General features: G+C 47.2%; 2 protein-coding genes across 3 annotated transcripts in view; both read right to left on the bottom strand.

Annotated features, from left to right (window-relative positions):
• Window positions 1-24,428, bottom strand: part of SLC5A11 (solute carrier family 5 member 11) — a 73,776-nt gene extending 49,348 nt beyond the window's left edge. For both annotated transcript variants that reach the window (XM_055561410.1, XM_055561411.1), the window contains exons 1-2: window positions 23,867-24,428; window positions 7,299-7,499 (exon numbers count right to left, since the gene is read on the bottom strand). The gene's annotated coding sequence lies outside the window, so the exon portion shown is untranslated. The remainder of the gene's footprint in view (window positions 1-7,298; window positions 7,500-23,866) is intronic.
• LOC129637334 (uncharacterized) lies at window positions 20,965-23,859 on the bottom strand. The gene is made up of 2 exons (XM_055561412.1): window positions 21,287-23,859; window positions 20,965-21,188 (listed from the first exon to the last, which is right to left on the bottom strand). Exon 1 carries the CDS (start codon window positions 22,846-22,848, stop codon window positions 21,289-21,291), a length of 1,560 nt encoding a protein of 519 aa, XP_055417387.1. The 5' UTR covers window positions 22,849-23,859; the 3' UTR covers window positions 20,965-21,188; window positions 21,287-21,288.
• Window positions 24,429-25,159: the final 731 nt, after the last annotated feature.

Raw genomic sequence — 25,159 nt, 5'->3', positions numbered from 1 at the left:
GACTCTTAAGAGTCCCTTGGATTGCAAGGAGATCCAACCAGTCCATTTTAAAGGAGATCAGAAAAAAATAATAATAATAAAGGAGATCAGTCCTGGGTGTTCTTTGGAAGGAATGATGCTAAAGCTGCAACTCCAGTACTTTGGCCACCTCATGCGAAGAGTTGACTCATTGGAAAAGACTCTGATACTGGGAGGGATTGGGGGCAGGAGGAGAAGGGGACGCCAGAGGATGAGATGGCTGGATGGCATCACCAACTCAATGGACATGAGTCTGAGTGAACTCCAGGAGTTGGTAATGGACAGGGAGCCCTGGCGTGCTGTGATTCATGGGGTCGCAAAGAGTCGGACACGACTGAGCGACTGAACTGAACTGAACTGAACTGAATTCCTTGTTATGAGGGGGCTGCCTGGTGCATTGTAGACGTTTAGCAGCATCCCTGGGAGCCACCCACTCGAGGCCAGCAGCAGGTGTCCACAGCTGCGGCAGCCACAAATGTCCCCTGTGTTGAGAAGCACTGCCTTAGAACCCAGGAGACTAGAGACATTCATTTAGAGAAGATGCCTCAGGGGGGCGCTCAGTAACCTTTGACATCCCTTCCCACAGCAAGTGCAGTACTGAGCGTCTCTCCCTGGGCCTGGGCCTTGCTCTTCTGTTGAGAGGATGCTCACAGCTTCTCAGACCTGTGAGAAGATCCAAACAACCACTGATCCATAACACTGATCCAAAGATGGACAGAAAAGAGAAGGAGGGAAGGAAGGAAGATGGACCAGCCGATATCAGGCAAACCCAACTCACTGACCCAGCTCGAAGGCAGGAGTATGTAACAGAAGCCCAAATTCCATCCCAGGTCATCCCTCAGCCCTCCCTGCCTCAGTCACGCTTAGGTTTTATGATCATTGTCATCAGTCCAATGGGATGGTAATAACCTAACTGAACCAGAAAACTCGCAAGGAGAAAGTGGGAAGGGAAGACTGTGCTGGAGAGCTCCCAAGGGTGGAAGCAGAGATTCATAAAGGAGGCTCTAACCAGGAGGCAGATTTGGAGGCTAGAAAACAAGGGGGCTAGATGGTCCTTAAGGTCTGACTCGAGGGTGAAGCCCTTCTTGGTTAAGCAGTGTTCTTACCGCCACTCCACAGACAAGGAAGTGGTGTCGCATGACTGAGTGCCCCAGGCGGGGCTCAATTCCAGATCTGATTGCAGAACTATGTGTTTTATGATTTTTATTTTTCAATTTTTTTTTGACTATGCGGTTTGTGGGATTTTAGTTTGAACCCTCATCCTCAGCAGTGAAAGCATGGAGTCCTAACCACTGGACTACCAGGGGATTCCCTGACCATCCTTTTTAAAAAATGATCATTATTAAAACATAGCTGATTTACAGCATTGTGTTAGTTTCTGGTGTGCAGCAAAGTGATATATATCCTTTTTCCGATTCTTTTCCATTATAGGTCACTCCAAGATATTGAACATAGTTTAATACAGTAGGCCCTTATGGTTTATCTGTTTTATATATAGTAGTATATCTGTTACTCTTAAACTCTTAATTCATCTCTCCTCTTTTCCCTTTGGTAATCATAAGTTTGTTTTCTACGTCTGTGTCTGTTTCATATGTAGATTAATTTGTTCATTTTTTTTAGATTCCACCAGTAAGTGCTTGATTTACTTCACTTGGTATGATCATTTCTAGGTCCCCCCATGTTGCTGCAAATCGTATTATTTCATTCTTTTTTATGGCTGAGTACTATTCCACTGTGTATATATGTGCCACATCTTCTTTATCCACTCTGTTGATAGACACTTCTGTGTCTTGGCTACTGTAAACAGAGCTGCTATGAATATTGCATGTATCCTTTTGAATTCAAGTTTTCTCTGAATATGTGCCCAGGAGTGGGATTGCTGGATCATATGTTAACTCTAGCTTTTTGAGGAACCTCCACAGTGTTCTCCATAGTGGTTACACCAATTTATAGTCCCACCAACAGCATAGGAGGGTTCAGAGACTGCATTTTCAAACACTTCAACTGCTTTCAAGTACCCTGCTGCTTCCAAAACTGGGGACTTGAGGAAGATGGGGACTAAGAGTGGAGAAAGCAGCTTAAGGTAGAGATTTATATTGAACTGGGAGTGGGGCAGCTTGTCCTAAAACTCTGCAGGTCTGAAAGGGAGGAAGGGGAGGAAGGAAGCAGGGGCATTAGACAGACTGGTGAGCCAGCCCTCCCCCGTCCACAGCCCCGCTCCCAGCTGCCCCTTCCAGGCCTCTGCCTGCCAGGCACCGAGAGGGGCAGGAGCAGATAAACAAGCCATTCATCACCGGCTCTGGGAGGCTGGCACTGACTCCAGGCTCTTCTCGAGTCCCAGGGAGGTGGGGCCCTGCCGGTGGCCAGGATGCATGGCTTTCTTCAGGATGGGAATAGGAGCTAGCAACATGGACCAGAGAGGCTGCAGAACCCAAGTGCTGGAGTCTTGGCCACCTGTCCCAGGGGAGCCCTCCACATGCCCTCGTACAGCAAAGCCACGCTATCACTGTAACAGGGATCATCTCTAAAGCTATTTATTGAAGTTGCGGGCCTGGAACTCAGTTTGCATTGATTCTCTTACTCATCCTGGTCAGCTCAGTGAGGCAAACACACTTGTTGCTATTGTTCAGTCTGAGTTGTGTCTGACTCTTTGTGACCCCCTGGACTGTAGCCCACCAGGCTCCTCTGTCCAAGGGATTTCCCAGACAAGAATCCTGGAGTGAGTTGCCATTTCCTTCTCCAGGGGATCTTCCCAACCCAGGGACTGAACCCAAGTCTCTTGCATTGGCAAGCAGATTCTTTACCACTGAGCCACCCAGGTATAACCCAGGTTATACTTTCATTTTACAGGTGGGAAATGGAGCCACAGTGAAGTAAGAGTGAGCTGGGTTCAGGTCACAGCTGTGCCACTGGGCTCTGGGTCATAGGAAGTGCAGAGGTGGGATTCGAACTCAGGTCCTGAATTGAAGCTCACTGTTACCCTATACTGACTTGTCTCTTTTTTCCTCTCTGCCCTTCTCTCCTTCTTTCTATCCTCCCCTCCTTCACTCTTCCCTCCATCTACTTGTATCTTTGCCACAAACATTTATTAGGCACCAGCTGTGTGCCAGGCTCTGTGCTAGGCCTGGGGGACAAAGTGGTGATGACAGGGAAACTGGCCCCTATCCTCACGAGATCTCACCCAGCCCCTTGCAGCCCCTTGCATGCCCAGAGCTACCCTCTGCACTGCCCCGGAGGGCTTCACTTCCAAGGACGGAACCACCCTGTGGGAGGCCAGGGTTAACAGGAGTCTGTGCAAAGCAGGCACTCTAACAACGGCCCTGTTTGCAAGAACACCCTGCCCTTACTGCTGCCAACTGGCCCAAGAACAGAGGAAATTCAGCAAGCAGAGATGGCTGCTCAACCCTTTCCTTCTGGCCGCTTACATAACTTGCCAAAGCAGATGTGGAAATTTTCCGAGCCCCAGTGCTAGGCAAAGACAGGCAAGCATGCCCAGAGCAGGGTGGGGGCTCTGACTGTCTTCACTGCATTCGGGTTTCTCAGGCTGGCTCCTCTATGTGCATCTACTGGTGGGGATAAGTTTTTTTTCCCCCACATTATTCTTTACGACGTGTGTGCATCTGAAACATTTCATAATGAAAGAAAAAGAGACAAACGGAACAAGATTTACAGCATAAAACCATACATGTATGTTAAATATGGATACATGCTGATGGGAAAAATAGTACCAACTATTTTGCCAGGATGCAGGCCTATTTGCTGAAGAATAACAAACCCATTACAGGGACAGAGAATGAGAGAGATGGAGAGAGAAACCAGGGAAGAATTCTGCACTGGGTAAAGATGACAATGACTGTCTAACTACAAATTTTAATTATTGGAGTTTTTAAAAACTCCCTGGGAAATAGATGCACTTCGATCACCTGTAAAGACGTTAGAACTGCACTGCCCGGTTCAAATCCCAGCTCTACCTCTCACTAGCTGTGATCTTGAGCAAATAACTTCTCTGAAGCTCAGTTTTCGCATCTATAAAATGGGGATATTAATCAGGCCTATGTCACAGTTTTGCTAAAAGCATTAATCAAGTTCGTTATAGAATGTGATCAGACCTACTAGGTCTCACCTCGTCCTTCTCTCTTTTTTTTTCATTAAGCATTTATTTATTTATTTATTACTTTTTGGCCACTCTGAGCAGCATGCAGGATCTTAGTTCCCCAACCAGGGATCAAACCCACAGAGCTTAATCGAACCACAGGTCAAAGCACAGAGTCTTAACCTCTGGACAACCAGGGAAGTCCCAACACATTCTTCTTGTAAAACCATTAAAAGAAAGAAAAAGAAGAGAGAGCATGGACTCTGTGGTCATGCAGATCCTGGCCTCTACGTGCATGAATCTCATTTTAAGCACATAGCGCCCCTAAGAGGTCGGGTTTCTGGTTAACCCCATAGAAAGCCCAGGCTGGGGCCTCAAGGCCATGCCACTGGTAAATGACTGAACTGGGACTTCCAACTGGGGCTTGATCTGCAAGTTCTTGACTACCACTGGGCACGTGGGCCCTTAGCACGGAAAATTGCAGAGGTGACCACACGGGCCCACATAGGCTGCACCTCCCAGGGCCAGCAACCCCTCACACCTTTTTCTTCCATTCCCCTGTGAAGGTAACTGCCCCCTCTTCAGCCATAAGCCTGGCCTTTGGCTCAAGATGCTGATGGTAGAGGCAGCCCCATCAGAGGGAGGGGGTCAGTACTGTAAAGGCTGAGCGGGGCCATCAGAGCCTCAAACAGCAGAACAGAGGATGGAAGGAGGACCACTTCTGGCCTGCCCAGACAGCCAATGCCACGCGGTTTGTTAGGAACAGGTCTCTAGAAAGAGACCAGAGGACAGATTCTGGGGGTCTCTGGGCTGAAGCAGAGGCTGGGACTGTCCCTTGCCTGTTGGAAAGAGCCACCTCCCCGGTCATTAGCTAGAAAACCATGGGCACGGTAGGGCCTGACAGCTTTCCACAAAGAGTCCCTGTGGGGTTAACAGGTGTGAGTGCAAGGGACCCTGGTGTGAGGCTTCTTCTCCAGCCCCTTCCCCACTTCAGTGATGACCTTGTCTCATGACTCCTAGAGAGAACAGATGTCAAAAGGGCACCTTCTGAGCCCAGACCTGTCCACCCAAGTGCCAGCATGGAATCTCTCATGGAGTCTCAGTTGTCATCTCAAAGGTAACTCATCCAACATAGAGATGGTGATCTTCAAGGGCTTCCAGTCCATTCCATCTCCCTAAACGGCAACTTCATCCACTCTGCTGCTCAGGTCAGAAGTCCGAGAGTCATCCTCAAATCTTGCATTCATTCAATTTTGCATTCATTCATTCTTGCATTCATTCACTCATCCAGTGGCCTGTGAGCACATCCAGGTACTGTGTCTAAGCACCAAAGATGCTAGGCCTGGCAAACATACCAAAAAGGACATTATAGTGTCTCTTGTTCAACTCCCAGAATCTCAGTCTCCCAGAATTGACCTCTGACTCCATTCTGTTGTATGTCCAAAGCAGAGCTGGACTCCATCTATTTCCTCACTTTACTTCTCTGGCTTTCATTCAAGCCGCCATCACTGGCGTCTGGTGCAGAGGAAGAATCTTGCCTCCCCAGTGCCACTCTTGCTTCCTTGGAATCCACTCCCTTCACATGGAAGCCAGAGAGATCTTTGAACATAAATCAGATGGGTTCCTTTTCCTGCTCAAAGCATCTCAGTGCCTGCTGTCTTGCTCTGCCAGCCCCATCTCACCCTGGTCTTCTTTCTAGCCTGGTCTACTTCTGCCTCAGGGTCTTTGCCATTCTGTTCCCCCCACCTGCCATGCTCTTCCCTACACTCTTGGCTTGGCAAACTCCTACTCATCCTTCGGATGGCACCCTACTGTCTCAGCCCCAGAGGAGTCTTCTCTTGGCTTCAGTATAAGTTGGATGATTTGCCATCATAACAAGCACGACTTCCCATCACTGTTGAATCAAGCAGGACATCTGATTTGTACGATTCTCTCATTACCACTCGTTCCCACTGCACTGTAAGCTCCACAAAGGCAGGGGCTCTGTCCATCTGGCTCACATTGTGTCCTCTGAGCAGGCACTCAATGTGTGCGAGCTAAGTCGCTTCAGTCATACCTGACTGTTTGCAACCCTGTAGACTAGAGCCCACCAGGCTCCTCTGTCCATGGGATTCTCCAGGCAAGAATACTGGAGTGGGTTGCCATGCCCTCCTCCAGGGGAATCTTCCCGACCCAGGGATAGAACCTGGGTCTCTTATGTCTCCTGCATCGGCAGGTGGGTTCTTTACCACTAGCGCCACCTGTGAAGTCCCCATGCACTGAGTAGACTTGTATAACAAACAAATGGGGGATTTTCTGAGCCTTTGCTATATACTCGCAATTGTGACCCAGCTTGGGACTGTCCTGGGGGTTCAGTGGTTGACTGCACGCTTCCAATACAAGGGGCGCAGATTCAATCCCTGGTCAGGGAATTAAGATACACACACACACACACACAAAATTGTGACCCCCCTCCCCCACCGACCACCACCCAAAGTCATATCCTCAAGATGTCCAGTGAAGGAAAGCATCTCTCCCACCTGCTCCCCAGAATCGTCATGAAGACACCTTTGGAAAACCAGACTTGGTGGATAAGCTCGCGGCTGTCGGAGCTGAGTCTCAGCTTCTCCAGCTCACTATCTGTGCAGCCTTGGGCGCGTTTCTTTCCGAATCGGTCTCTGCTGTGAGTTAGGGTGGCTGGGCCAGCCATTCCGGTCCACCACGCAAAGCTCTCCGCACGTGCCTGCCATGTATCAGTGACTCCTATTTGCTTGCAGTTAACAGCAGTCGCATGGAAGTCACAGGCAGTGCCCCCTCCACCCCCTCACCCCCTCACCCCCACCCCCCGGCAGTGTTTCGCTGTTTAGGTATTTTTGCACCTGCTTATTTCCTGGGACCTCATGAGTCCACTACACCTGTGGGCTGGGCTGCGCTGAGGTTCACACTGTCAATTGACAGATGAGGAGAAATGTTCACTCCAGGAGCCTGAAACCGGGTAAGTGGAGGATCTGGGACGCCAGCACGGCCTGGTGCTCGGGCTGCATCAGCCCCTGTGTGGGGGGCAGGACTAGCCCCCTCCCAGAAGAGGAGCTCTGCGCCCCCCACCCGGTCCTTTGCCAGCGCTGCCTCCGGTCCCCGGAGTAGCTGTCCCCTGTGTGCAGAATGGTTATCAGTTTGGGGACTGCGGGAGTGGCGGACGGAGTCTTACCTGTCTCGGTGCAGGGCCAACCTGCCCTGGGTACCGGCGGCGGCGGCGGCGGAGACAGAGATGGCCGTGAGGTGGGAGAACTTTCCGGGTTCCTTTTCCCTCGCAGCCAGAGTTTGAAAGGACAGCGGTGGCCTTCCCTCCTGCCCCGCCTGCTGAGAGAGGCTCCTCGAAGGTCAAACTCCAAATTCCAGCCTGGGCTTACTGCAGGGGTTAGAGGAAGCGTCAATGATCTCCCCCAGGGCGGTAGGAGAGGCCCCGGGCCAGCCCCAACCCTGAACTTGAACTTGAACTCTGAGCAGGCCCCGGAGGGGAAGATGGGCTGACCTGAGCCCCGCCCACATGGCCCCACCTCCTCACCTGGTGGGGGGCCCATGGCAACAAGGGGGCGGGCAGCGGCTGCCGCCCGGGGCGCATCATGCCTGCTCGCCCACTCTGCCACTGGCCCGCCTCCGCGCTGGGGACAGGCGGGCTTGGGACGAGCTGGAGGCGGGGGAGGGGAGAGGCTGGCAGGGGACGCAGGGGACAGAGGGACAGTCCCAGGAGGGCACTTGTGGCGGCCCCACCGCTGGGACAGCACCAGTAACAGTGACCACCTTTGTTCGATTCCTTTGCCCTGCGCTTTCCAGACCGAGGCAGGACAAAGGCAGGCGCCTGGAGCCCTGAGGAGTTGTCAGGAGTGACTGAGCCCGTGGCCGGGGGCCCGCAAGACCAGGACAGGCAGTGGGGGACCGCGGAAGGCTTGCAATGAATGCTCAGAGCATTCAAAAAAAAATTTTTTTTTTAAAGAAAAAGGATAGTTACTAGCGTTTGCAAAATAAGGGATTGAATGACTCTGGATTTCCGTGTTTACTAGAACAATCTGAAGATCTGCCATTCCACACAGCCGCAGGACAGCCACTGACTAGAGCAGGGTGCTGGCTGCCTCCCCACCACCACCACCACAGAGGCCACCTCCAGCCTCCTTCCCTCAACCTGGGCCCTGGGCGGGGGCAGCCCCTGGCTCAGAGCAGTTCAGAAAGCATGGTGAGAATCAACATGCTCCAGGCTCCATTCTAAATGCTTCCACATCTCTGCTCACTTGGTCTTTCCAACAAGCCTCCTGGACTGATAGTATTATGTCCATTTTACTGATGAGAAGACAGAGGTAGAGATGGGTGAGTGGCTTGCCCAGGTCACCAGCTGTGAGTGGCAGAACCAGAATTTGAGCCCAGAGCATTTCCTTCCAGAGCACTGCAGGGCCTGTGGAGGTGGCTTAGAAACAACCTCAGTGGACAGAGGCAGCCTGGATGCACAGACACTCAGTGATTGGACTGACATCAGCATGAACAGGGGGCCTGCCTAGGGCGAAAGATGGACAGAAGGAACAGCTGGAATCAGAAAAGGTGGCTGGTGGACAGACAGCCGAGGAATGGACAGCCTAAGCCTGTGACCGCAGACTCAATACCAGAAAGGCAGAACAGGCTCCATCAAGCCGAGGTCCAGTCCTGACTTCGTAGGGGCATGTCTGGGGGATCAGGGGCACGTTCCCTGGTTACAGTGCTACAAACAAAGCACACAGATGGGTGAGAAAGCAGACGGCACCATGGCGGGCAGGAGAGCTATGGCCCAGCCACGACTCAGCTCCAACTGGGGGAACACAGGCCAAATGCGGCCAGACCTTCCAATTGTTCTGGAAAAATGACAAGTCCAGAATTTTAGCCTTATGGTTATTTATCTATGAGGGCTGATTGCGGCCCACTGGTCCCTGGAACGCTGCTTCCTACAGTTTCTCTCATTGTCCAGCTTCTTTGGCTTTCGTTCGATACTGTAAAGAGTAGAAGATGGGGCTTCCCTGGTGGTTCAGTGGCTGAGTGGCTGAGACTCTGTGCTCTCGATGATAGGGACAGTGTAAATGGACAAAGTAGGTGATTCAGTAGTTAATTCCACGGGGGGAGTGTAAGTAGAAAAAATATGAGAGACCCTTGTAAGTTAATGATCACTCAAGAAGGCAGGTTTGCTCAACCACAAAATCAAGCTGACTTGCTTAGCAACAAAACCATGCAGCAGGAGCATGAGACATGTCCCCACCGCCCCCAAAAAATGGTGGCATGAGACCCACATACTGCCCAGTAAGCTCAGTAAGGTTATGACCCCCTGAGATAACCTTTCTGCACACTTGAAAAACAACAATTTGCCCGTGTGTACGCTTGCTTAGCCACTCAGTCATGTCTGACTCTTTGCGACCCTATGGACTATATAACCCACCAGGCTCCTCTGTCCATGGGATTCTCCACACAAGAATACTGGAATGGGTTGCTATTTCCTTCTCCAGGGGATCGTCTTGACCCAGGGGTTGAACCGGCATCTCCTGAGTCTCCTGCACTGGTAGGAGGACTCCTTACCACTGAACTACCCACAATAATTTGTAGAACTAGCTTGACCACCTCGGGCTGACCAACTCAAACCTGAAGGAGGAGTTGATGATGGAAGCATGACATCTGTTCAACAAAGACAAACAAGTTCTGCCACCTCCCACTTTCCGTTTGCTTATGAAACTGTAGCCTCAGTTCTCAGGGAGCAGCATTTCTCAGTCACCCACTTGTAACCTTCACAAGCATCCTATTCTAATAAATCACTGCTTACCTATCACTCTGCCTCTTGCTCAATTCTTTTCTACACTGAGACATAAAGAACTATGGTACCGGAGTCCTTAGGAGCCCCCCCTGAAATGATACCAAACTATTTCACCAACGCAGGGGGGCCTGGTTTGATCACTGGTCTGGGAACTGGATTCCACATGCCGCAACTAAAGATCCCTCATGCCCTAACTAAGACCTTGCACAGCCAAATAAATATTTTTTAAAAAAGAATAGGAGAGAAGGTGGTGCAACCGCTTTGGGGAATCTTTTGGAAGTTTCTTATGAAGTTAGCATATTCCTACCCTCTTTCCCAGTTGCTTTGTCGTGTCCAACTCTATGCGACCCCATGGACTGCAGCCCGCCAGGCTCCTCTGTCCATGGGATTCTTCAGGCAAGAGTACTGGAGCGGATTGCCATTTCCTTCTCCAATCTCTACCCTTCTCTAATTCATTCCACCACTTTTATCACTGTAATTTGCTTGAGGGAAACCATGATATATTTCTTAATGGCCCTAGCACTGAGCCATACTGAGCCCAGTATCCCCAAACTGACACCTTAATTGGTCCCAGATGGAAAGGGGAAACTATTGCTCTTACATCCATCTTTCCTTTCTGCAGGCCTAATGCAGGTCACATGTGAAGTGATTTTCCATCTGAGGACTAATCTCTGCTGACAGTGGCCTGCATGTCACACTGAGTCTCTTGAGCTGGATAGTCTCTCTCCAGAGAACTGACAGGTAGGGTGGGGTGGGGGATGGCTGATGGAAAATAGTGAAAGTGTTAGTTGCTCACTCTTGTCTGATTCTTTGCAACCCCATGGACTGTAGCCCACCAGGCTCCTCTGTCCATGGAATTCTCCAGGCCAGAATACTGGAGTAGGTTGTCATTCTCTTCTCCAGGAGATCCTCCTGACCCAGGGATTGAACATAGGTCTCCTGCATTGCAGGCAGATTTTTTTCTTTCTTTTTTTTTTTTTATCATCTGAGCCACCAGGGAAGCCTATGACCCAGCAATTCCACTCTTAGTTGCTTACCAGGAAAAATGAAAGCGTAAGTTCCACAAAGACTTTACACAAATGTTCAGAGCAGCCTTGCTCACAATAGCCTCAAAGGGGAAAAACAGCTCAGTGCTGATCAACAGAAAAATGGACAAACTGTGATGCTTTCATACTGTAAGCAGAGAGGGTAGGTAGGGATTCACTGGAGAGACAGAATCAGGCATGGCTTTCCTGACAGAAGAGAACCCTTTTTGGTCTAAGCCATTTTGTGATCTAAGCTTGGCCATAATGCTCACCATTGAATAGGTCTCAGTAATTGATGATTTTAGGGGAACAAAGGGAGATGGTGAAGGACAGGGAAGCCTGGCATCCATAGGATCCCAGAGTTGGACAAGACTTAGGGACCGAACAACAACAACAAAGGAACTAAGAAATGAACAGGGAAATGGCAATCAGACAATGGTGCAGTGATAAGGCAGGGTCCTGGTTCCTCCTCCAGGGATACACGTAATAACATAACTGAGTTCTGCAGACACTAAGGCCCCCACCCGGGTGGAGGGTGGAAGGACGTTGTTGACCCTCCTGACTTCATCAACTAATAAAGCTTGGACACTGTCACCCTTTGCCCCAATTCTATGCTGAATTCTCCTCTGCTTAAGTCCCTTCATGAATATACATGTGCCTGTAGCTTAAAAATTTCCCCAATTTTGCTGTTCTGGGAAACACTGCTTTGGGAAAGATCCTCATGTTCTCCCCACTTGCTGCAAGTAATAATAAATCCTTCCTTCTCCTTATCTTTGGTTTGGTTACTGGCTCAACACCCACCAAGAGGCAAGCTCAGTTTTCAGGTAACAATACTCTGTAGAGAAACACATTTGTTTTTAATAGGACAGACTAATGACATAAAGCCATGTATGAATCTCAGAAATATGCCAGGCACAAACACACCTTTTGATTCCATTTATGGGAAGTTCAAGAACAGGAAAGATCAATCTATGGTGATAAAGTCAAGAGATCCAAGTACTTTCTGGGGAGAAGAAAATTTCTGTATCTTAAGTGGTAACTATATGGGTATATACCACTGTTCAAATCTATTGGACTGAATAAGATTTGTGCATTTCATTGTATGCAAATTACACCTTTAAAAAAAAACAGGGTAGAAGGTGCAAATGGTGCGTTTGGCAAATCAGCTCTTGCTTCTCTGAGGGTGGAGTCTGTGGTCTTTACTCAGATCTTATCTCCCAGGGTTTAGCTCCAGTCCATTGTCTCCATGTAAGAAGGTGGGTCCCATGTCATCAAAGTGCCTGACTTTGCAAGAGAAATCCCAAAGTCTCCATTTTTATATGAATTCTCTAAGGTTGAGTGAGTAGTTTGGAATTAACAGAAACAGATACAACTGCTGTACAGTCATCCTTCTGTATCTGTAGTTTCTATATCCTAGGATTCAATCACATACAAACCAAAAATATTCAGGGGCAAAAAAATCTGAAAAGTTCCAAAAAACAAAATTTGAACTTGTCACATGTTGGCAACTATTTATAAACCATTTACATCGCATTAAGCAGTAGAAGAAATATCAATAACCTCAGATATGCAGATGACACCACCCTTATGGCAGAAAGTGAAGAGGAACTAAAAAGCCTCTTGATGAAAGTGAGAGAGGAGAGTGAAAAAGTTGGCTTAAAGCTCAACATTCAGAAAACGAAGATCATGGCATCTGATCCCATCACGTCATGGGAAATAGATGAGGAAACAGTGGAAACAGTGTCAGACTTTATTTTTTTGGGCTCCAAAATCACTACAGATGGTGATTGCAGCCATGAAATTAAAAGACGCTTAGTCTTTGGAAGAAAAGTTATGACCAACCTAGATAGCAAATTAAAAAGCAGAGATAATACTTTGCAAACAAAGTTCCATCTAGTCAAGGCTATGGTTTTTCCTGTGGTCATGTATGAATGTGAGAGTTGGACTGTAAAGAAAGCTGAGCACCAAAGAATTGATGCTTTTGAACTGTGGTGTTGGAGAAGACTCTTGAGAGTCCCTTGGACTGCAAGGAGATCCAACCAGTCCATCCTAAAGGAGATCAGTCCTGGGTGTTCATTGGAAGGACTGATGCTGAGGCTGAAACTCCAGTACTTTGGCCACCTCATGCGAAGAGTTGACTCATTTGAAAAGACCCTGATGCTGGGAGGAATTGGGGGCAGGAGGAGAAGGGGACGACAGAGGATGAGATGGCTGGATGGCATCACTGACTCAATGCACGTGAGTTTGGGTGAACTCTGGGAGTTGGTGATGGAGAGGGAGGCCTGGCGTGCTATGATTCATGGGGTCGCAAAGAGTTGGACACGACTGAGCGACTGAACTGAACTGAACTGAAGCAGTAGAAGTAATGTAAAGATCATTTAAAGTATACAGGAGGACGTGGTACATGTAGTTTATACAACAGTACTATGCCTTTTATATAAGGAGCATGAGCATCCTCCAGTTTTGGTATCCATGGGTACTGGAACAAACCGCCTGTAGACACAGAGGGACCACTGTGGGTATCAAGTGATGCATGTATAGTTTTCAGTTGGTAACCCTGTGTGATATTGTGGTTCATACTAAGAAATATATATTTGGTCTTCACCTCTGTTTCTGGCTTCCCTGGTGGCTCAGATGGTAAGGAATCTGCCTGCAATGCAGGAGAGGAAGATCCCCTGGAGAAGGGAATAGCTACCCACTCCAATATTCCTACCTGGAGAACCCCATAGACAGAAGCCTGGCAAGCTACAGTCCATGGGCTCACAAAAAGTCAGACATGACTGAAGCAACTTATCATGCTTGGAGGTGTTTTTTGCTTTGTTAATGAGATGATTTGGGGGCCTCAGATTGGTTGCCAGGGGAACTGACTAGGTGTTCAGAGGGTTGGAACTTTCAGTCCAACCCTTTGACCACTCCCTGGGAGTGGGGGGTAGGAAGGGAAGGGCTGAAGCTTGATTCAGTTGCCAATGGCCAATGACTTAGTCAATCATGTTGTTCAGTAGCTCAGTTGTGTTCGACTCTTTGCAACCTCATGCACTGCAGGCCAGGCTTCCCTGTCCTTCACCATCTCCCAGAGCTTGCTCAAACTCATGTCTGTTGAGTCCGTGATGCCATCCAACCATCTCATCCTCTGTCATCCCCTGATGCTACTTCCAGGTAGACAGAGTCTAGTGCAGGTGTCAGGGCGTTGCATGGTGGCCAGGAGAGGGGTCTGGGGAGAGGGACCCACAGGTTGACATTGGTCCCACAATCTTACCCAGTTTCCCCAAGTCATATCCCCTGCTAGTCTGGAGTCCAGGCTGAGCTCTGTGTGAGGTCATAATTCCTTCCTGTACCTTTTACGGTCTTTTAGAAACATACCTCACCTACTCACACACTGTACTCCAATATTGCTGTTTATAGTAACAACTGAAAAGATCAAACCTTCAAAACACTGAAATAGGTAAGCTGTCCTGACCAATAGGCAAGGGTAGTGCAGTGAGCCGAGTGGGGGATAAAACGAGAGACATTTCTGAAATTAGAAACTGTGAGACCTGGCTGCAAATGACATTCACAACACCCTCTTGGCAGAAGATGAAATGAGATGCCACTGAGAAACACCGGCCAATAGAAGGTGCTCAGTCCATGCTGGCTCCTTCCCTCTTCCCAGACATAAACCCCAGTTACCTGTCTTGCGTCTAGTTGCCACTGAGAATCTCAAACCTTCTATATATAAAGAAAATTCTTTATGATGGCTTCAACCAGTAAACACTGCGTTCTCTCTCTCTCTGGTTTTGTTTGTTCGTTTCTCCCAGAATCACGTTTCCGACAAACCTGGGACGTGGGTGGCCTTTCACCCACGGTGGCTTCAGGACAGCGTGCAGGTTAAGAGCCCAGAGATGGGGTCAGGCAGACCCCAACCCCCTTCTGGTTCCTCTGCTGCCAGCTGTGTGCGCTCATGTAAATGACTCAAGCGCTCTGAACCCAGATTTTCTCATCTGAGAAAGGGGATGTCATAATAGTAATACAGAGCGATTTTACCAGGAAGCTCAACAAACTAAACCATATCACATTCTTTATGATTGTTGTTCAGTTGCTAAGTTGTGTCCAGCTTTTGGTGACCCCATGGACGGCACATGCCAGGCTTCCCTGTCTTTCACTGTCTCCCTGAGTTTGCCAAATTCATGTCCATTGAGTTGATTCTTCATAGTACTAAAATGTTGTTTTTCTTTTCGCTCTCATTATTTCATGAATGTCTAGTGGAGTTTCTGGAAAACTACAAGACCTGAGATGTTACAACAGACTGAATGCAGAAGCAGATGTCAGCATCCAGCTGTCTTCTATTCAACCAGAGATTTGCAAACGTGTAAAACAATGCCAGTCTTCTACTAAATCTTTCTGGGAAGTCTTGTGGTTTTTCATAAAAGTATTACTTATTTAACATATAATGGGTTTCTTACTGTTCTTTTAAAATTAATGTATTTAATTGTTTCTCCATTTAAGCATCTAATTCAGTAAAATATCTCTGTCTATTAATATAACGCACATAAATGAAGTCAAAGAATGCTGAGATCAAAAAGTTTGAGAATTGCTGTGCTGTGACAAACTTAATTGGAACCTGTGGCTCTGGGAAGAGTCTTTGAAATGGTCTAAACCCAAATCCATACAGTTCATTAAAAGGTATGTTCTGATCAAAGTGAACCCTACTTGGGAAGCCTGTTCTTGGCCACAGGGTCTTTGATAGAAAGTTGTTTGTAAGTCAGGAGACCTTGCAGGTCAGCGTATAGTGTGGATTGTTAATGAATCAACAAGGATTCTCCTTAATCACTAAACACTTTAACAGCAGGTCATCTGTGACGGCGAGGTTGAAGTTTGGAGTGTGACTTGGAGATTATTGGGGTGGAACAGCATCCCGTGAAAGCCAGCTTGACCAACACTGCCCCCAGCATGAGTCTGGGTTACAAGAGACGGTTGTAGTGACAGGTTCCTTGGCATCCTTCCAGCGTGGGGCCAGTCGTAAGGCTTGTACTCAGTCCCTGGGCTCGGCTTCCCGTGTTTGGTTAAATCCTGGTTCTACTAAATTAGTGGATCACTGTCGCCTCTCTGCTTCACCACACTGGTCCTGGGTGTTCTCCATTAGTCAAATATTTAGGTAGGGTAGTTGTTAGGGTTAAGGGTAGATAGCATCACCAACTCAACGAACATGAATCTGAGCAAACTTCAGGAGATAGTGGAGGACAGAGGAGCCTGATGTGCTGTAGTCCATGGGGTTGCAAAGAGTCAGACATGACTTAGCAACTGAACAATGACAAGGAGTGAGTAAAAGAATTATCTGAGGTGGACACTAGCCAGTGAAATCTGCCCTTCCCCCTTCCCGCACGACACGTGCGTCCAGGTGTGACCGCTGGCTTGAAAGGGCATGTGACCTAGGCGATCTCTCTGTCTCTTGCTTAAGACAGATCTCCGGCCAGAGCTGTCGCCCCTTCCTGCCTTTCCTCTGGTCAGGATGGTGACAATCGGATGGTCTTGGAGGCACCTGTGGAGGCCAGCAGCTGGGGTCCCTGGCGGAGCAGAGACGTTGCCAAAGTGGAGACTCTCTGTGGACTGAGAAATGCAACTGAAAGGGCTTCATTTCTTAAGTCATGTCATCACTGGGACTCTGGTTGTAACAGCACAGCCTTCTGTCCTAAAACATTCAGGCAAAGCATTTGGATGGATGGCATCATCAACTCAACGGACATGAGTCTGAGCAAACTCCAAGAGGTAGTGAAGGACAGGGAAACCTGGCGCGATGGAACAACAACCCAGCATTTGGAAGAGTTCATGCCTATGACAATCACTAAGATTCGCAATCAGGATCCGGGGGTCCTGCTCTGGAAGGACACACCTTTTCTTGTCTCTCATCACTGGAAACACACACAGAACACATTCTTAATCTTTGACGTTGCAGCAGAGACATTTCAATTTGCTTTTATTTTTAGTTTTTAAACTTATTTTATTGACATATAGTTGATTTATAATGTTAATTTCTGCCGTACAGCAAAGTCATTCAGTTATACGTGTATATATATTCCTTTTAATATCCTTTTCCATAATAGATTATCCTAGAATATTGAAGAGTTCCCTGTGCTATACAGTAGGACCTTGCTGCTTATCCATTCTATATAATAGTAAACGAAGACCATGGCATCTGATCCCATCACTTCATGGCAAATAGATGGGGAAAAAGTGGAAATAGTGGCAGATTTTATTTTCTTGGGCTCCAAAATCACAGCAGACAGTGACTGCAGCCAGGAAATTAAAAGATGTCTGCTCCTTGGAAGAAAAGCTATGACAATACTAGACAGTGTATTAAAAGGCAGAGACATCACTTTGCTGACACAGGTCTGTCTAGTCAAAGCTGTGGTTTTTCCAGTAGTCATGTACGGATGTGAAAGTTGGACCATAAAGAAGGTTGTACTCGACTTAGCCACTGAACAACAAGAAATAATAATTTGCATCTGCTCATCCCAAATTCCCAATCCTCCCCTCCCTCTCCTCCCTTGGCAATCACAGGTCTGTTCTCTATTTGACTTTGCTTTCAAACTTCACACAGTGTATGATCTGAGCAAGTCACTCTCCAAAGATTCCTCATCATCTGCTAAACAAGGGAGAAATAGTATTGCCTCCCACCCAGGGGAGCTGGTAAGGCTTCAACAATATAATCCATGTAAACTGTTGAAGTTTCTTCTGCAAGGGCTGAATAATTGTGTGCTCTCATTTTAGTGATCGCTTTCAATATTTCTGGCAGAGATGTCTTGTAACTTTCCACCTATTGCAATTGTTCTGAATCTCAATCTGGCTCCTGCATCAAGCAGGTGTTTTGCCAGCCAGTGAAAGCCTTCCTCAGCGATCAGTGCAAAGAAACAGGAAAACAACAGAATGGGAAAGACTAGAGATCTAGAGATCACTTCAAGAAAATTAGAGATACCAAGGGAACATTTCACACAAAGATGGGCACAATAAAGGACAGAAATGGTATGGACCTAACAGAAGCAGAAGATATTAAGATGAGGTGGCAAGAATACACAGAAGAACTATACAAAAAAAGATCTTCATGACCCAGATTATCACGATGGTGTGATCACCCACCTAGAGCCAGACATCCTGGAGTGTGAAGTCAAGGGGGCCTTAGTGAAAGGTTGTTGTTGAATCACGCGAATACACCGGGATTCTTGGCCCCCGGAGGAGAAGAATTCAATCCGGGGCCAGAGACGAGGCTTGATCGCTCAGAGCTTTTGTGTAATAAAGTTTTATTAAAGTATAAAGGAGATAGAGAAAGCTTCTGACACAGGCATCAGAAGGGGGCAGAAAGAGTACCCGCTTGCTAGTGTTAACAATGAAGTTATATAAGCCAAAGAATGTCTGGAGGTTGCAAAGACCTCATCAGACCCACTCCCATAATTTACATCTTAAGGTAACACTGTCCTCAGGCAAGATACATCCTTGTAAAGACCAGGTCTACTCCCATAATTAACATTTTAAGATAACAAAAGGTTGAATCCAAAGACTGTCCTTAGGCAGGATACATTATTGTTATATAATCCTAAGGAATGTAGAGAAAGACAAAAAAGTTTGTCCTTTCTTCCTCCTTGAGAATTCCAGACCCCTCTCTCCTTGGGGACCCCTAGACTCCCTATCAACTTGCCTAGGAACTGACTCTCTCATTCCCCCCTTTTCTTTTAGGAGAATTATGTTGCCTAGGGAAAAGGGGCGTCGTTCTCGTTCCATAACTGCTTCCGAGCTGACAAGGGGCGTTGTCCCTAAATTGGTGAGGCAACATATTCTCCTAATCCTCATATTGAGGATATCTGATCCAGGGGCCCCAAATAGTAGCTGGAGGAAGCTACAGCAGTAGCAGGAGTTTGAGCAACCATTTGTAACTTAAAAGCTTTCATGCGGCTAGAAACAAATCCAGTTATACAATTACAGATGCAGGGAGCCAACAGCAAAAACTCAACATTCAGAATCATAATTAAAAGTTACATTATGTCCATAGTTAAAGTGCAAAGTGTTGCACCAGTCCATTTTAGGGTTGGTAGACGTCATCAGATGAAGAAGAGGCATTGCATGTGATTGCTGTCGAAGGTATTCACAGACTTGGAGAAAGTCTTTTCCTTGAAGTGGGGATGTCCACCACGGGAAGCCTTCCATTGACGAAGAGGGGAGTGCTCCACAGACCCAGCAGTTAGACCGATTGTGGAATGCAGCATAGGAGTGAGCCCAGGACAGGAAGACATTGTCTTGAGGATCCAACGGCAGACTCAGGATATTTGGAGTCAGCAAAAGTAAGCTCACATAGGTTATCAGGCCCATCCGCTGCCCTTTGCTTAACTCTAGAGCTCAGGTCAGAGCCACAAGCTCCGCCAACTGAGCACTGGTTCCCTGGGGGAGAGATTTTGCTTCCAAAACCTGTTCAGCAGTCACCACGGCGTAACCTGCTTTACGCTTTCCATCTTGATCAAAAGAACTGCCATCTGTAAATATTTCCATGTCAGGATTGTCTAATGGGGTATCCTTAGATCCTCCCGAGCTGCATAGTTTAAAGTTAGGAATTGAGAACAATCGTGATCAGGTGTTTCATTTTCCTTCTCAGGAAGGAAAGTGGCAGGATTTAAATTTCCACAAACTTTAAGCTTAGTTACTGGTCCTTCTAACAACAATGACTGATACTTAAGAAGCCTACTGTCTGTCATCCAAATATTAACCTTAGAATTTAAGATTCCACTCACATCATGAGAAGTCAGGACAGTAAGGTTTCGTCCATTAATTATTTTTAAAGCTTCAGGTGCTAATAAAGCCGCTGCCCCAATTACTCTTAGGCAGTAGGGCCACCCACGTGAAACTACGTCTAATTCTCTGCTTAGATAAGCAACAGGTTGCTGGTGAGGTCCTCGGGGTTGTGTCAAAACTCTCAATGCCACACCTTTTCTTTCAGTAACAAACAAATTAAATTCTGACCCTGTGGGCAAGCTCAGAGCTGGAGCTTGCAGGAGAGCAGTCTGAAGAACCTTAAAAGCCTTTTGAGTTTCTGGAGACCAAACCAGTTTGTCGGTTTGGGCCTGCTGAGTTTCAGCTATAAGTTTATATAAAGGCCGGGCAAGTTCCCCGTAACCCGGAATCCAAATGCGACAGTAACCTGTGATTCCCAAAAATCCTCTCAATTGTCTTAAAGTCATAGGTAGGGGGTGATTTAGTATAGGTTTAATTTTCTCAGGGCCTATGGCCCTAGTCCCTTCTGATATGATTAGGCCCAGATATCTAACTGATTGTTGACAAAGCTGAGCCTTTTCTCTTGATGCCTTGTAACCACAGTCCGCCAGAAAGTTTAAGAAATCTTCTGAGGCTCGCGAACAAGCTTCCTCTGTCTCAGCACAGAGCAAAATATCATCTACATATTGTAACACCACTACTTTAGAGCTATTAAAGTTTTGTAGATCTCGTGACAAACTTTGTCCGAATAAGTGAGGACTGTCACGAAATCCCTGGGGCAAAACTGTCCAGGTTAATTGAGAAGCTGGCTGCGTAGGGTCTTCAAAGGCAAATAGGAATTGACTTTCTTCCGCCAAAGGCACTGAATAGAAGGCATCTTTTAAATCAATTACTGAGAAATATTTGGCCCGTTCAGGAATTTCAGACAATAGAGTATAAGGATTAGGCACTACGGGGTGTAAAGGAATTACAGCCTCATTTATTATTCATAAATCTTGAACTAGTCTCTATTTACCATTTGATTTCTTTATACCCAAAATAGGAGTGTTGCAAGGACTGTTACAGGAAATTAATAGTCCCTGTTCCTTTAAATTTTCAATGATGGGTTTTAACCCTTCCTTAACTTCAGGTTTCAGTGGATACTGCTTCTTATGTGGAAATACGTGCGGGTCTTTGAGCTTAACAACTACAGGAATAGCATTTTGAGCTCGACCCACAGATTTTCCATCCGCCCATACTCTAGGATTTACATTTTGTTCAACTAAAGGGAGAGAAAGGGAGGGCTCCATATTCATGAAAACAGAGGCATGGACCTTGCTCAGTATATCTCTTCCCAAGAGGGGTGAGGGAGATTCTGGCACAATCAGAAACTCGTGTGAAAACAGCACAGAATCCCAGTTGCAAGATAAAGAATAACTGAAATAATACCTTTTGGCTCGTCCAGACAGTCCCATTACGGAAGCGGATCGGGAAGAAAGTGGGCCAGGGGCTTCAGTGAGCACAGAATAAGTTGCCCCAGTATCTAAAAGGAAATCGATGGATTGGCCCTGCACAACTATTAATACCCGGGGTTCCTCAGGTGTAATTAGGACAGGAGCTTGTGTGGGGACCCCCGGGCACCTTCAGTCCTGATTGTCTTGAGAGTCCGACCCGGGAGACCTACGCCTCTGGGGGCAGTCTCTCTTCCAGTGTGGTCCTTTGCAGACCGGACATGGAGCCGGGGGCGGCTTAGATGCCTGAGGGCAATCCCGCTTGAGGTGCCCCTCCTTTCCACAGTAGTAGCAAGCCCATCTGTTTTCACCTGGGCCCCTCTGGGCACTTTTCTCAGGCTGTTTAAGAACGTTTTTCATAGCCATGGCGAAGGCTTCCGCCTTTTCCTTTGTCCTTTTTTGCCTTTCTTTCTTTTCCTCATATTCCCTACCATAATAGACTGTCTGAGCCAGTTGTAACAGAGTATCTAAAGACTGATTTGGTCCATACGCCTGTTTTAATAGCTTACGGCGGATATCTGGAGCCGACTGAGTGAGAAATCTATCCTTTAAGATTACTTTTCCCTCTTCACTTTCGGGATCAATCTCAGTGAATCCGCGAAGGCCTTCTCTCAGTCTATCTAGGAATTTACCAGGAGCTTTTTCCTCCTGTTCTATATCTGCCAATTTGCCATAGTTTAAAGGCTTAGAACGTGCCTGCCTAAGTCCTTCAAGAATACACCTAACAAAATGACTCTGATCCCATCTTCCTTTAGCTGTGTTGTAGTCCCAGTCTGGTTCTATAGTTGGGACCGCCTGATTCCCAGTGGGGAGGGCCGATATCTCGTTCTCCCTCTTCCCTACTGATTCATTACCAAGCCATTTATCTCTATAAGCAACCGCTTTTTCCAAAACTCGAGTCTTTGACTCGGGAGTCAGCGTTTGTCCTAAGATATACATCACATCCTTCCAAGTGAGGTCATAAAGCAGAGTAACACCTTTAAAAGCTCTAATATATTTTTCTGGGTCATCTAAATAGTCTCCCAGATCTTCCTTGATTCTTTGTATTTCTTGATAAGAAAAAGGCTTATTAACTCTCACAGACTGATTATTTCTCCCGGTGGGTGTTTCATAAAGAGGCAACAGCTTGTGTGACTGTTCCTCAGTCTTCCTGGCTGCTCTGTGCATATGGTCCCAGGGATAGATTGGAGAAACCTGTTTTTCCTCTTCTCTTTGTCTCCTGTCCTCCATCTCATCTCTTACTTCGATGGTCTGAGTTTCTACTGAAACCAGAGTAGTCTGAGGTCGTACTGAGACAGGAGTTGTTTGGACCTCCATGTGGGCAGTTTGAATCCCAGTTTGGAGTCCCCAGCACGGGGGCAAAGTAAGAGGACAGGAGGGAGCTGAAGGTTTCACGCCCAAATCTATACCCTTAGGACATAAGTCTGGCATATTTCGCAGAGAGTAAAAGGGCAACACATATGCTACTTCTACCCATTTCCCTTGTTCCTTACAGAACTGGTCTAATTGTAGAACAGTATTATACTTAAGAGACCCTCCAACCGGCCACCGTTCGCCGTCCTCCAATGGATACCGTGGCCATGCAGTATCACATAGGAAGACCAGGTGTGTCTTCTTTAAGCCCTGGGGATCAAATCTATCCCAGTTTTTCAGGATACAGTTCAGAGTGAGGCTGGAATTGTTAGCTCCCATCTGTAAGAGATAAAAAAAGCGACCAGCGCCATTTTTCTACCGGAGGCGTCCCTCCCTGCTCTAGATGGGGGTGTAGACAGAAGTTACACCAAAAGCTTTTCCTTCCTGGTCGGACTTAGTCTGTCCCTTACCGACGCAGGCGCCATACTCGTCCCTCCCGGTTCTACCACCGAGATGGGGTGGGGATGTACCAGGGGTAGACTTGATAGCATCCCTACTTGACGTCCAGCTCTTCACCCTTAACCTTGTTTGCCTCTGATGTCACCTGGGGTGAATCAGAGTAACCTTCCAGAATGCCTCCCAAGCTAAAACCGCTGTGGGAAACATTCATCACCTGAGTGCCTGTGCACGACCCTGAGCATTTCCTGACTACAATAAGACCAACGCGAACATAAAACTGAGATGTTCTTTCCAAGCATCACCACACCAGTATAACAGCCTCCTCTGATCCACTAAGAGCCGGCGTTACCAAAGGAAAAAACCCATCACAGTCCCAATCTGAGTAACCTTTAACCTCAGAGATGTTCTGGGAGCTAGAGCTCCATCTAGCTTCCGAACTTTTGATTCCTAGCGAGGCTAGACACTTTCTTGACTACCAATCCAAGTTTGGGACCTAAGCCACAGTATACAGTAACAATATAGATCACAAGTCTCTTGAAAGTCTATGATCCGATAGATTAGGTTAGTACTTCTAATTCCCAAGGGAGTTATGAAATGGTCAAAGAGACCGAAAAGTTTGACCGAGAAAGGAGAGTTCGGTCCACACGCTTTGCCCATTTCTGGTCGGTTCCCGAAGGAGACATTGAGTGCCTCTTGGCATTGGCAGGTCGGTGTAACGCCCCGACAGGTTTCTGCCATAAGCCGTATGAGATCACTGTGGAACCGCAGAGCAGGGCCCCTTACTTGCTTCACGCAGGGCCTGCCATTCATTCACACAAGCACACCGTAGAGTTAGTAAAGCACGGCAGAAAACGTGTTCGCTAAGAGAACAAAGAACTAAAGCTCCAAGCATCCTTACCTTGTCCTGAAGGATCCCGGACGAGCCCCCAAGATGAAAGGTTGTTGTTGAATCACGCGAATACACCGGGATTCTTGGCCCCCGGAGGAGAAGAATTCAATCCGGGGCCAGAGACAAGGCTTGATCGCTCAGAGCTTTTGTGTAATAAAGTTTTATTAAAGTATAAAGGAGATAGAGAAAGCTTCTGACACAGGCATCAGAAGGGGGCAGAAAGAGTACCCGCTTGCTAGTGTTAACAATGAAGTTATATAAGCCAAAGAATGTCTGGAGGTTGCAAAGACCTCATCAGACCCACTCCCATAATTTACATCTTAAGGTAACACTGTCCTCAGGCAAGATACATCCTTGTAAAGACCAGGTCTACTCCCATAATTAGCATTTTAAGATAACAAAAGGTTGAATCCAAAGACTGTCCTTAGGCAGGATACATTATTGTTATATAATCCTAAGGAATGTAGAGAAAGACAAAAAAGTTTGTCCTTTCTTCCTCCTTGAGAATTCCAGACCCCTCTCTACTTGGGGACCCCTAGACTCCCTATCAACTTGCCTAGGAACTGACTCTCTCATTAGGAAGCATCACTGTGAACAAAGCTAGTGGAGGTGATGGGATTCCAGTTGAGCTCCCTCAAATCCTGAAAGATGATACTGTGAAAGTGCTGCACTCTATATGCCAGAAAATTTGGAAAACTCAGCTGTGGCCACAGGATTGGAAAAGGTCAGTTTTCATTCCAATCTCAAAAAGGCAATGCCAAAGAATGCTCAAACTACCACACAATTGCACTCATCTCACATACTAGCAAAGTAATGCTCAAAATCATTCAAGCCAGGCTTCAGCAGTACGTGAACCAAGAACTTCCAGATGTTCATGCTGGATTTAGAGAAGGCAGAGGAACCAGGGATCAAATTGCCAACATTCATTGGATCATAGGAAAAGCAAGAGAATTTCAGAAAAATATCTACTTCTGCTTCATTGACTATGCCAAAGCTTTTGACTGTGTGGATCATAACAAACTGTGAGAAATTCTTAGTGAAGTGAGAGTCGTTCAGTCGTGTCTGACTCTTTTCGACACCATGGAGTCCATGGAATTCTCTAGGTCAGAATATTGGAGTGAGTAGCCTTTCCCTTCTCCAGGGCATCTTCCCAACCCAGGGATCTAAGCCAGGTCTCCCACACTGCAGGCAGATTCTTTACCAGTTGAGTCACAAGGGAAGCCCAAGAATACTAGCGTAGATAGACTATCTCTTCCCTAGGGGATCTTCCCAACCCAGGAATCGAACTGGGGCCTCCTGCGT

Source organism: Bubalus kerabau, chromosome 23, assembly GCF_029407905.1.
Source record: "Bubalus kerabau isolate K-KA32 ecotype Philippines breed swamp buffalo chromosome 23, PCC_UOA_SB_1v2, whole genome shotgun sequence".
Taxonomy (NCBI): domain Eukaryota; kingdom Metazoa; phylum Chordata; class Mammalia; order Artiodactyla; family Bovidae; genus Bubalus; species Bubalus kerabau.
The sequence above is the reverse complement of the archived record's forward strand: the minus strand, read 5'-3'. Positions and strand labels throughout refer to the sequence as shown.

Excerpts from the sequence above, each read along its gene's own strand:
- LOC129637334 (XM_055561412.1), bottom strand. The coding sequence starts at position 22,848 with ATGGGAGCTAACAATTCCAGCCTCACTCTGAACTGTATCCTGAAAAAC.